Source organism: Pseudophryne corroboree, chromosome 6 (assembly GCF_028390025.1).
Source record: "Pseudophryne corroboree isolate aPseCor3 chromosome 6, aPseCor3.hap2, whole genome shotgun sequence".
NCBI classification, from domain to species: Eukaryota; Metazoa; Chordata; class Amphibia; order Anura; family Myobatrachidae; genus Pseudophryne; species Pseudophryne corroboree.
In genome coordinates, this window is record NC_086449.1 from 104353686 (window position 1) to 104366520 (window position 12835).

Genomic DNA, 12835 nt, shown 5'->3' on the forward strand with positions numbered 1-12835 from the left:
GTACCACAGTTAGTGCTGTGTACATGAACAAGTTCATCAAACAAGCTGCCCAAAACGATAAACAATACAAAGTGACGATGTGCTAGTCGATATATTGTGCAACAGTATGCATAAAAAAAGTGCAAGTGCTGGGGCTGTATTACAGCTGTGCAAACTGGCAGAGGAAACAGAGTGAAAGCATCAAAATAAAAACAAGGGAGCCTTGATCAAAAGATTGTTGGAGATGCCACTCCAGCAACTTACTGATACACTGTCCATGTGATCCGGCTCTCCTTTAAAATACTGTACTGCACCGGGTGCCCTCGTGATGAATGAAACATACAGGCAATAGACGCGGCACTCCTGGTGTCTGGATCAATAAGAACTCGTAATAGGCAGGTAGTGGTGAACAACGTTTCAATGACGTTTATTGTGTCATTTTCCTCAGGTCTAAAAAACAGTGGTACATGTCTTACCTTATAAAGTGTGCAACACCCTCTGAATGCGGCTGGCGTTCGGCCTGCAGGACCCCGCCCGCCCTCTCCAGCGTACCGGAAGTGACGCTACGTTACGTCACTTCCCTCTATCGTGCTCCCCATCACCATAGTGACAGATAAACAATTACAAACGGCAGCTATAGATAATGGCACTAGCGAACAGCCCGTCGCCAGGCACTTTGCTTCCCATCGGCATCCATTAACCACACTTAAATATAGGATGATTGATCATGTGCCAGCATCCATCCGTGGGGGGGACCGCGGGGCCAAGCTCTTGAGGCTTGAGGCACGGTGGATTTACCGCTTAGATACGGTCTCTCCGCGTGGACTCAATGAATCCCATGGGTATAATAGTTTTCTTTAGATTGGTCAAGGGGTAGTGCATATTTACCTTGGCTTCATTGACATTTCTTGATTGTACCATCGGCATATGAGCAATCTCTCTAAACATGTTATGTTTGACATTAATCTTATTAATCTATTATTACTATGGTTTCTGATTGCATAATGTATCATCACTGTGGTTTCTGATTGCGTTCAAACATGGCACTTATAAAGAGCCGTGGACTGTGGCATGTAATATAACCCACATGATAATCTGCTGTCTGAGCAGTTTAATATGGCATTTGCTACCAGTGCCACTTGTAATATTGAGTCATGCTGTGTTACATTAGATTGGCAGGATATTCCGCTGGGTAATCTATGTGCATTGTTATCTATAGCTGCCGTTTGTAATTGTTTATCTGTCACTATGGTGATGGGGAGCACGATAGAGGGAAGTGACGTAACGTAGCGTCACTTCCGGTACGCTGGAGAGGGCGGGCGGGGTCCTGCAGGCCGAACGCCAGCCGCATTCACAGGGTGTTGCACACTTTATAAGGTAAGACATGTACCACTGTTTTTTAGACCTGAGGAAAATGACACAATAAACGTCATTGAAACGTTGTTCACCACTACCTGCCTATTACGAGTTCTTATTGATCCAGACACCAGGAGTGCCGCGTCTATTGCCTGTATGTTTCATTCATCACGAGGGCACCCGATGCAGTACAGTATTTTAAAGGAGAGCCGGATCACATGGACAGTGTATCAGTAAGTTGCTGGAGTGGCATCTCCAACAATCTTTTGATCAAGGCTCCCTTGTTTTTATTTTGATGCTTTCACTCTGTTTCCTCTGCCAGTTTGCACAGCTGTAATACAGCCCCAGCACTTGCACTTTTTTTATGCATACTGTTGCACAATATATCGACTAGCACATCGTCACTTTGTATTGTTTATCGTTTTGGGCAGCTTGTTTGATGAACTTGTTCATGTACACAGCACTAACTGTGGTACTGTGATATTATGGCAGAACCCAATATTGAATCATTGGCTGGCACTCAGCTTTCTAATTATGCAATCGGGGACCTCCATGGCTATTCGGAGGCTGAGGCGGAGGAAATCCTATATAGTGAAATCATGGATGCCCAGCAGGAGGCTAAAACACCTGATAGCTCCTATAGAGAACTACTCCGTTTGCACCGCAAGGAAATAGATTATTATTACCACTGCATTTCACTCTCTGATTATTACAGAGCAAAATAGATACCGCGTGGTTTACGTGTCAGGAACTCACCCACTATTGGCCGCAACGACCTAGGTTTTTGCAAAAAGTGGGTGGGTATCCTTAATAAATGCTCCATGGATCTCATGCTCTTAATTATAGAGCAATCTACCAAAGAGATGAACAACATCAAGGCCAAAATAGTGGAGTATGAGGCCATACACAAACCAATCTTGCAGGCAGACACGGGCACCGATTGGTATGAAAAACTAAATGGGCAATTACAAATTTATAAACGTGATCTCATCGCATTCAAGGCACAAAAGCGCAGCAAAGTCGACGGTGATTATGATAATCACAACGTATATAAATGGACTGATACATCCACGCGCTATGATCACAAAAAACCTTTCTTCCGCCGCAGACGATACAAACAGAGAGACCTTGAAACATCTCATGAACATACCCCCACATCTAGTGAGTCTGATTCAGCAAGTCAATCAGCTCCAGGGGCTCACCCTTTAGGGGTTACGACTCGGACCTTGGTCCCAGACAGAAGAGATGTCGGCGTCCTTACACAAGGAGGAGCAAACAATGGCAGAGGCAGAGTGGGGAGGCCCCCCAAGCAACAGAGACGTTAATAGTTAATTTATCTGATTATGAACTATCAACCATTGAACGCCAGGTGCTGTCTAGGGGCTTGTCATTTGTTCCAGCTCGGAAAATAGACCCGTTTGACTGGCAGATTGAGAAATACCGACTACAGCGACAACTGAAACTTAAGGAATATTTCAACAAACAGCCCAGCAACACTGAGGGTCCTACCATACCAGCCAAACTACAGAAGATATTACCGAAGTCTAAATTCGAGCCACAGTCCCACAATGCCTCCATTAAGACATTTGCACGGCTGTTAGATGAACAAACCAACACGCATATGTCATCTAACACACACATTTCTTATAATCTTACGAAAGCTGAAAACGATGCCCTCTGCCATCTAGCAGCACAAGAAAATCTTATTTTCCGCCCGGCGGATAAAGGGGGAGCATTGGTGATTCAAAATTTACAAGATTATAAATCTGAAATAGAGCGGCAATTACAAGATGTAGACACATACTGTCGACTTAGTCGTGATCCAACTGCTGACTATAAAGAGCAACTCACGTCCATTCTAGATTGTGCAGTCAGTGAAGGCAAAATTACTAGGGTGTTACGTGATGCTCTTATACCAGCGCACCCAGTATTGCCGTTGTTGTACACGACACCCAAAATTCACAAGTCCCTTCATAACCCCCCTGGGCGCCCCATAATATCTGCCAGAGCATCATTATTTCAACCAGTAGCTCTATTTCTTGATTCCATCATGCAACCGTGCATACAAGCCCATCCCCGCTTCCTGCTTGATACTACCACCCTATTACATAAATTGCAGCAGTTACCCATGTTTGAGACACCAGTGTTGCTATGTAGTATTGATGTGCAGAATTTATATACAGTCATCCCACATGAAATGGGTTTGGCCTCTGTTAAGAATTTTTTGGCGAACCATGATGAATACCAGGGCCCTGACCTCCAGCTTTGTATGCAATTGTTACGAATGACTTTACAAAAAAATGTCTTCTTATATGACGGGCACATCTATGTACAACGTAAGGGGTGTGCCATGGGGTCCTCTGTGGCCCCTTCATATTCAAACATCTTTATGTTTGATATCGAACAGCAGATATTTTTTGAGGATCAGGATGTGGCGGCTTGCATTTTGTTTTATTGCCGCTACATTGACGACCTTCTACTTATTTGGCAGGGCACCCAGACTCAACTTGAGGTGATTATTGATAGGCATAATGCCAAGCAACATCCTATCAAGCTGACATACACTATTAGCAATCAGGTCATCAATTACCTAGATGTCCAAATCTCTATTGAGAATGGACGCTTGATAACTTCGCTCTATCGTAAACCGACTGACAAAAATAATGTTCTACATTACAGTAGTTTTCACCCTCAACCCCTTAAACGGGGTCTACCTTTTTCGCAACTGTTGCGCATTAGGCGCATTACATCTGACCCAGCAACAGCTAGTGCACAAATGGATGCGATGATCGTCCAATTTAGAGAGCGTGGGTATCCCATGCAGTTGTTACAGGAGGCCAAAACTAAAGCACTAAACATTGATAGAGCCACTTTGATAAGTCCATCACAGAGATCTATTAACTCGGATCCGATAATGCCATGGGTGATGCAATATCATTCAGCTAGCACAGGCATAAATCAGATATCCAAACAATTATGGCCTATCACACAGAGTGACCCTGAGTTAGGGTTAGCTGACACCAAACTGTTGTCCTGCTATAAACGTAACAAGAACATCAGGGACATTTTGGTGAAAACAGATGTCACCAAATACCACACTACGAGCACCTCTATTAGTGGCAGGCATAGGGGTTGTATCCGCTGTACCTGTACAACATGTAGATTCTTGATTGCGGGTGATACCTTTCAGCATCCCCATTCTGGGAAAATATTGTATATACTGCACACACTAACATGCACCTCCCGCTTTGTTGTGTACCAGTTGATATGCCCCTGTGGGCTGTCATACATAGGCAAAACACAATGCATGTTCAAGGAACGTATGGCAGCCCACAGGTCTGCTATCAAATTGGCTATCACTAAGGGCACTAGCGAACAGCCCGTCGCCAGGCACTTTGCTTCCCATCGGCATCCATTAACCACACTTAAATATAGGATGATTGATCATGTGCCAGCATCCATCCGTGGGGGGGACCGCGGGGCCAAGCTCTTGAGGCTTGAGGCACGGTGGATTTACCACTTAGATACGGTCTCTCCGCGTGGACTCAATGAATCCCATGGGTATAATAGTTTTCTTTAGATTGGTCAAGGGGTAGTGCATATTTACCTTGGCTTCATTGACATTTCTTGATTGTACCATCGGCATATGAGCAATCTCTCTAAACATGTTATGTTTGACATTAATCTTATTAATCTATTATTACTATGGTTTCTGATTGCATAATGTATCATCACTGTGGTTTCTGATTGCGTTCAAACATGGCACTTATAAAGAGCCGTGGACTGTGGCATGTAATATAACCCACATGATAATCTTCTGTCTGAGCAGTTTAATATGGCATATTGAGTCATGCTGTGTTACATTAGATTGGCAGGATATTCCGCTGGGTAATCTATGTGCATTGTTATCTATAGCTGCCGTTTGTAATTGTTTATCTGTCACTATGGTGATGGGGAGCACGATAGAGGGAAGTGACGTAACGTAGCGTCACTTCCGGTACGCTGGAGAGGGCGGGCGGGGTCCTGCAGGCCGAACGCCAGCCGCATTCACAGGGTGTTGCACACTTTATAAGGTAAGACATGTACCACTGTTTTTTTAGACCTGAGGAAAATGACACAATAAACGTCATTGAAACGTTGTTCACCACTACCTGCCTATTACGAGTTCTTATTGATCCAGACACCAGGAGTGCCGCGTCTATTGCCTGTATATATATATATATATATATATATATATATATATATATATATATATATATATATATATATATATATATAATCATAAAGTGTTTCTATCTAAAAGTAACTTTTCTCTCCCTATAGATAAATGTGCAGATGACACGGATTGCCCTTCACATGCCGTTTGTAGACAGAGAAATTGTTATTGTGCTCATGGATTATGCAACAAATCTAAACCAGAATGTCAACCACTAATCAAACTGGATGAAGAGTGTGTAGGTAAGCGGGATATTTTTCTTTGTCTCACAAACTGTACAGATGTGCTTCATTATCATACAGTATGTGATAATTTCTTTACTGAACATGGAAGCAGGGCCAGATTAACAATGGGGCGGATGGAGCTCCAGCTCCAGGCCTCCACATAAAAATAGGCCCATCGTGCTGGCAGCAGGATGATGACCAGCTGCACAGCTGGCCAAACAATTGTTTTGTCATTTTCTCACAAAATTATCCAATTTTTATGTATTTAGGGAGACAGCGGGGCACATAGTGTAACGGGTGTACACACCCACATGGCTCTTGCCAAAGTTGCCATACCCACACAACACTGGTCACAGCTCCTCCCCTTCTCAGTATAGGCCCTTGAAAATTTTCAGCTCCAGGCTCATGTGGCTATTAATCCGGCTCTGCATGGAAGTTGTATACACACGTTGGGGCCTATTTACTGTGTCAGTGTAGATTTACGGCTTAATCCATCCCCATCCATTACCAGATATTCATTCCAACCAGCCAGATCTGGCAGATTAGCTGTCAGATAATTGTATAATGTATGACCAGCTTTATTTATAAAAACAGGCATTATAACATAACATTGTTTTATACATTACAATATATTTCACCTTTATACATAACAAATGGGATATTATAATATAATTAATATATAACAGCCTATATATAGGTTACATGGAGTAACTGTTCATAGGGGGTAATTCAGACCTGATCGTAGCAGCAAATTTGTTAGCAGTTGGGCAAAACCATGGGGGTCATTCCGACCTGATCGCTGCTGTGCGTTTTCGCACAGCAGCGATTGGGTCAGAACTGCGCTGGTGCCGCAATGCGCCTATGCATGCCCGATGGGCATCATTGCCTAGCGATCGCCTCTGCCTGATTGATAGGCAGAGGCGGTCGCTGGGTGGGAGGGGGCAGCACCGCGGTGTTTGGCTGCCGTTTTAGGGGTGCGGTCTGGCCAACGCAGGCGTGGCCGGACCATGCGTGGGGGGGGGGGGGGGGTGAGCAGCAGTGGCTGCGTGGTGTCACACGCAGCCGCTGCGACTCTGGCAGTGACAAGTAACTCCCGGCCAGCTGCAGGAGCTGCGCTGGCTGGGAGTTACTCTTCAAGTACAAAAGCATCACTGGGCGATGCTTTTGTACTTGCGCGATGGGGCCGGGCCAGACATGCGGGGCGTACTAGCCCTGTGCTGGGCGTCCCCCCGCATGTCTGTGTCAGTGATCGTAGCTGGGCTAAGTTTAGCACAGCTACGACCAGGTCGGAAATGACCCCCAATGTGCAGTGCACGGGGGGCAGATATAACATGTGCAGAGAGAGTTACATTTGGGTGGGGTGTGTTCAAACTGAAATCTAAATTGCAGTGATAAAATAAAGCATCCAGTATTTACCCTGCACAGAAACAAAATACCCCACTCAAATGTAACTGTCTGCACATGTTATATCTGCCACACCTGCAGTGCACATAGGGGGTCATTCCGACCTGTTCGCTCGCTGCGTTTTCACGCAGCAGAGTGAACGGGTTACTGCTGCGCATGCGCTGGCGCCTTTGTGCGCATGCGGCACGGCCGACGGCCGTGACAGAACAGCGATCGCCTCGCAGAGGTGATCAATCAGTGGGAGGGGGTGAAATGGCGACGTTTGGCTGCCGTTTCGTAGGCGCGGTCCGGCAAACGCAGGCATGGCCAGACTGAACGGGGGCGGGCCGCAGCGGCTGCGTGACGTCATACGCAGCCACTGCAGGCCAGGGAGCGAGGAGTAGCTCCCGGCCAGCTCGCTAAAGCTGCGCTGGCCGGGAGTTACTCCTGAAGTGCAAAGGCATCGCCACTGTGCGATGCCTTTGCACTTCTGTGAGGGGGGCCGGACTGACATGCGGGGCGGACTAGCCCCCCGTGCAGGGCGTCCCCCCACATGTCAGGAAAGATGATCGTAGCTGTGCAAAATTTTGCACAGCTATGATCAGCTCGGAATGACCCCCATGGTTTTGCCCAACTGCTAACAAGTTTGCTGCTATGATCAGGTCTGAATTACCCACATCCCCTTTATAATAGCCCAGATCTGTGACTCTGTGCCTGTGTGTATAACGCTGACCCTGGCCCTATAACGCTGACTCTGGCCCTATAACGCTGACTCTGGCCCTATAACGCTGACCCAGTTCCTATAACTCTGACCCTATAACGCTGACCCTATACTATAATGCTGACACTATCCCTGTAACACTGTCCCTGTTCCTATAATACTGTCAGCGCTCCCGCTAGGATGAGGGATAGTCAGCTTGGGCAGCAATAACATGATTACATGCAATAACATGTAATCACTCAGCACCCATCACTCAGTACCCACTTTGTTAATTTTCTTCAGCCCTGCCCTGCTCTCCCCACCCCAGCCACGTGGACCCCATCCAAGACGCAGGCTGGCTTTTTTGGATACCTTACATTCTGTGCTGCTGCCACCACTGGTGATGAGGTCTCTGCAGCCGCCACTGAATGAGTCTCCGCTGTCGCCACTGCTGAGGTCTCCGCTGCCTTCACTGCTGGGCACTCTGCTGCTGCTGCCGCCACGCACACAGCCTCCCTGCCAGCTGCGCACGACAGTGGCGTGCGGTGAGCTCAGTGACTGGTGAGGCACTGCAGCCATAATGTCCACCGAGTCCCGCCGATGACCCCTACCACCGCCAAGCCAAAGCCTGCTACTGCCCCCAAGCCGATGCCCAATACCACCACCACAAATGGCCTCTGCCCAAGCCATTGGCCGCCACCTTCCTGCCCTGTCTCCCTCCATTGCCACCATCCTGCTTTGTCTCCCTCCAGTGCCACCATCCTGCCCTGTCTACTTCCACACCACCATCCTGCCCTGTCTCCCTCCACGCCAGCATCCTGCCCTGTCTCCCTTCATATCAGCATCCTTCCCTGTCTCCTTCCAGCGCCACCATCCTTCCCTGTCTCCTTTTACGCCACCATCCTTCCCCGTCTCCCTCCACGCCAGCGTCCTGCCCTGTCTTCTTCTACGCCACCATGCTGCCGTATCTCCCTCCAGTGCCACCATCCTTCCCCGTCTCCCTCCACGCCACCATCCTGCCCTGTCTCCCTCCACACCACCATCCTGCCCTGTCTCCCTCCACACCACCATCCAGCCCGGTCTCCGTCTACGCCACCATACTTCCCTGTCTCCCTCCACGCCAGTGTCCTGCCCTGTCTCCTTCTACGCCACCAACCTGCCCTGTCTCCCTCCAGTGCCACCATCCTGCCCTGTCTCCCTCCACGCCAGCGTCCTGCCCTGTCTCCTATGCCATCATGCTGCCGTGTCTCCCTCCAGTGCCACCATCCTGCCCTGTCTCCCTCCATGCCGCCATCCTGCCCTGTCTCCCTCTACGCCACCATGCTGCGCTGTCTCCCTCCATGCCAGCGTACTGCCCTGTCTCCTTCTACGCCACCATCCTTCCCTGTCTCCCTCCACGCCACCATCCTTCCCTGTCTCCCTCCACGCCACCATCCTTCCCTGTCTCCCTCCACGCCAGCATCCTGCCCTGTCTCCCTCCATGCCACCATCCTGCCCTGTCTCCTTCTACGCCACCATGCTGCGCTGTCTCCCTCATGCCAGCATCCTGCCCTGCCTCCTTCTATGCCACCATCCTTCCCTGTCTCCCTCCATGCCAGTGTACTGCCCTGTCTCCTACTATGCCACCATCCTTCCCTGTCTCCCTCCATGCCAGTGTACTGCCCTGTCTCCTTCTATGCTACCATCCTGCCCTGTCTCCCTCTATGCCAGCGTACTGCCCTGTCTCCTTCTATGCCACCATCCTTCCCTGCCTCCGTCCATGCCAGCGTACTGCCCTGTCTCCTTCTACGCCACCATGCTGCCGTATCTCCCTCCAGTGCCACCATCCTGCCCTGTCTCCCTCCACGCCAGCGTCCTGCCCTGTCTTTCTACACCATACTGCCCTGTCTCCTTCTACACCACCATACTGCCCTGTCTCCTTTCACACCACCATCCTGCCCTGTCTCCCTCCATGCCACCATCCTGCCCTGTCTCCTTCTACGCCACCATGCTGCGCTGTCTCCCTCATGCCAGCATCCTGCCCTGCCTCCTTCTATGCCACCATCCTTCCCTGTCTCCCTCCATGCCAGTGTACTGCCCTGTCTCCTTCTATGCCACCATCCTGCCCTGTCTCCGTCCACGCCAGCATACTGCCCTGTCTCCGTCCACGCCAGCATACTGCCCTGTCTCTGATAGGATCTCCTGCTCTGTGCTGCCACGTCGCCATGGCAACCGGGAGGCAAGTGTTAGCGAAGTAACCGGAGCGCAGCTGATACTCCGGTCCGGGTTTTTACTGTGTAGTGGTTACAGGCTCTGTGCACGGCAGGGAATCCGGCGCTGGTTTTGTGCTCACAATCTGTGAGGTCTGAGTGGGGCGTGGACAGCACCTGCTATATAAACCATCCTCTCAGGCTAGGCAAATGCTGCTGAATCTTTGTTTGTTAGTCAGTTCCAGAGAGTTAGCTAGTACTGTGTGACTTTGTATTTACTTGTTGCTTACTGCGAATAGGCCTTGGGATTCGGTACTTCATTCTGCCAATCCGGACCTAGCAGTAAGACTGGAGTCAGTTGTTTGACCTGCTGGGGTTCTTTTGCTATTCTGTGAACCCAGCAGGTTTGCGGCTGTACTCTCAGACCTGCTTGCTTAATCCTCCCTCACTGTGCAGGGCGTCCGGGTGTCAGTAAGCTGAACCTGTGCCCTGCAAGTGGGGGTTAGGATTGTGGATACTCTCCTTGTGTCTATATTTCTATCTCTGACCAAGGAGTTTATTCCCACACCCGTTGGTAACCCTTTGGGGTTTTTTTCTGTTGCTCTTAGCAACATCATTTCAGGTGCTCCACATGTTAAATCACTACACCTCGCTTCATTGTCCGCTCTATTCCATCTGAGCATTCCTGACACTAGGGAGACACCCAATTCTTGAGCCTTTGGGCTTCTCCGTTCACTTTGTGTTTATTAGTTATTCCATCACCTCCTGTGTATGTTATGTTATACTGTCTGTGAGTTTGTTTGCTTCGCTTCCCTCTCTGTTCATACACCGGTATACTCCTGTTAGCACTGGTGTGCGTAACATATTCAGCAGCCCTACTCCTGTTGAAATTTTGTGGGAATATGGAGCATACCCCTCAAAATACTTTGCAACAGGTGGTCGATCAGGTGCAGGTCCTGACTCGACAATTTAATGAGATGTCCATTAAAATGAACACCCCGCAGGCCGCTAGCAGAGCTCCCGCAGCAGCAGCGGCAAGTTCAGGGGTTAAGGAGCCGAAAGTAAATCTCCCGGATCGTTTTTCTGGAGATCGTTCGCAGTTCTTTTGTTTCAAGGAGAGCTGTAAGCTATATTTCAGGCTTAGGCCCCAGTCTTCTGGGTCGGAGATTCAGCGGGTGGGCATGGTGATTTCCTTGCTACAAGGAGACCCACAGGTCTGGGCATATGGGTTACAGCCTGACTGTCCGTCGCTTAAAAGTGTTGATGCTTGTTTTACGGCACTGGGCATTTTGTATGATGACCCTGACAAGATGACTTCAGCCGAGGCTCAGATTACGGTCCTTAAGCAAGGGCGACGGCCAGCTGAGGTTTATAGTACGGAGTTTCGGAGGTTGGCTCACGATACCCAGTGGAATGACCCAGCCCTGAGAAACCAGTACCGAAGGGGTCTTTCTGACCAGATAAAGGACCTCGCCTGATAGCTTAGATCAGCTCATGCAGTTATCCATCCGGGTGGATAGACGGCTGAGAGAGCGTAGGCTTGAAAGGGAGACCGCAGTTTCCTTTTTTCCCAAGGGAACCTCAGACTCTGAGGAATATTCCGAGGAGCCTATGCAGATTGGGGCTACCCGCCTCTCCTCGCGTGAGAAGACGCGGAGGAGACAGCAGGGTTTGTGTTTGTACTGTGGGAATAAAGGTCATGTTGTAGTATCATGCCCAGAAAAACCGGAAAACTTCAGGGCCTGAGGGTGATGGGAAATATCCTGTCAGGCCAGAAGTCAGAATTTCCCAAACAGACTTTTCTCATTCCGGTGACTTTGGAGATCCTCGGTCAAACTGTCAAGACTGAGGCCTTTGTTGACAGTGGGGCCGATGGGGTTTTCATGGACCGTCAATTCGCCCTGGAACACTCTGTTCCCTCAGTACCTTTGGTATCAGAGATTGAGATCTGTGGGTTAAACGGGGAACCATTGTCCCAGGGTAAAATTACCTCCTGCACCAGCCAAATTCCTTTGTTTATTGGAGCCACACACTCTGAAAACTTGTCTTTTTATGTGACTGTCTATTCTTTTGCCCCATTGGTTTTGGGGTTACCCTGGTTAAGGGCCCATAACCCTCAATTTGACTGGGTCTCTGGGGAGATTCTTAGTTGGGGTAGTGATTGTTTCAGGAGTTGCTTGAGCCTTCCAGTCAGGCTCTCGCAGCTAAGTGTGCCAGGATTGCCAGGATGTTATGCAGATTTTGCGGATGTGTTCTCCAAAAAGTTGCGGAGGTACTACCTCCCCATCGCCCCTATGACTGTGCCATTGATTTGTTGCCGGATGCTAAGCTTCCCAAGAGTAGGTTGTACTCCCTGTCACGTCCTGAGACTCAGGCTATGGCAGAGTACATTCAGGAGAACTTGGCTAAGGGATTTATCAGACCCTCACAGTCCCCAGTTGGGTCGGGGTTCTTCTTCGTGGGTAAAAAGGACGGTTCGTTGCGACCCTGCATCGACTTCAGGGAATTGAACCGTATCACGATTAAAACCTCGTACCCACTGCCTCTCATTTCGGTTTTGTTTGACCAGCTTCGTACTGCCACCATTTTTTCTAAGATTGACCTACGCGGTGCTTACAATCTAATCCGAATAAGAGAGGGGGATGAATGGAAGACTGCCTTTAATACCCACTCAGGGCATTATGAATATTTGGTGATGCCTTTTGGGCTCTCTAATGCCCCGGCAGTCTTCCAGGAATTCATGAACGATGTGCTCAGGGAATATTTGGATAGATTCTTAGTTGTATAC

At 48.9% G+C, this 12835-nt stretch overlaps 1 protein-coding gene across 1 annotated transcript in view; it reads left to right on the forward strand.

The window, feature by feature from the left end:
* The window catches only part of LOC134934383 (adhesion G protein-coupled receptor E3-like), a 535434-nt gene that overhangs the window by 282167 nt on the left and 240432 nt on the right, over window positions 1–12835 (forward strand). The window contains exon 5 of the mRNA XM_063929832.1: window positions 5659–5793. Coding sequence (XP_063785902.1) covers window positions 5659–5793 — 135 coding nt within the window. The remainder of the gene's footprint in view (window positions 1–5658; window positions 5794–12835) is intronic.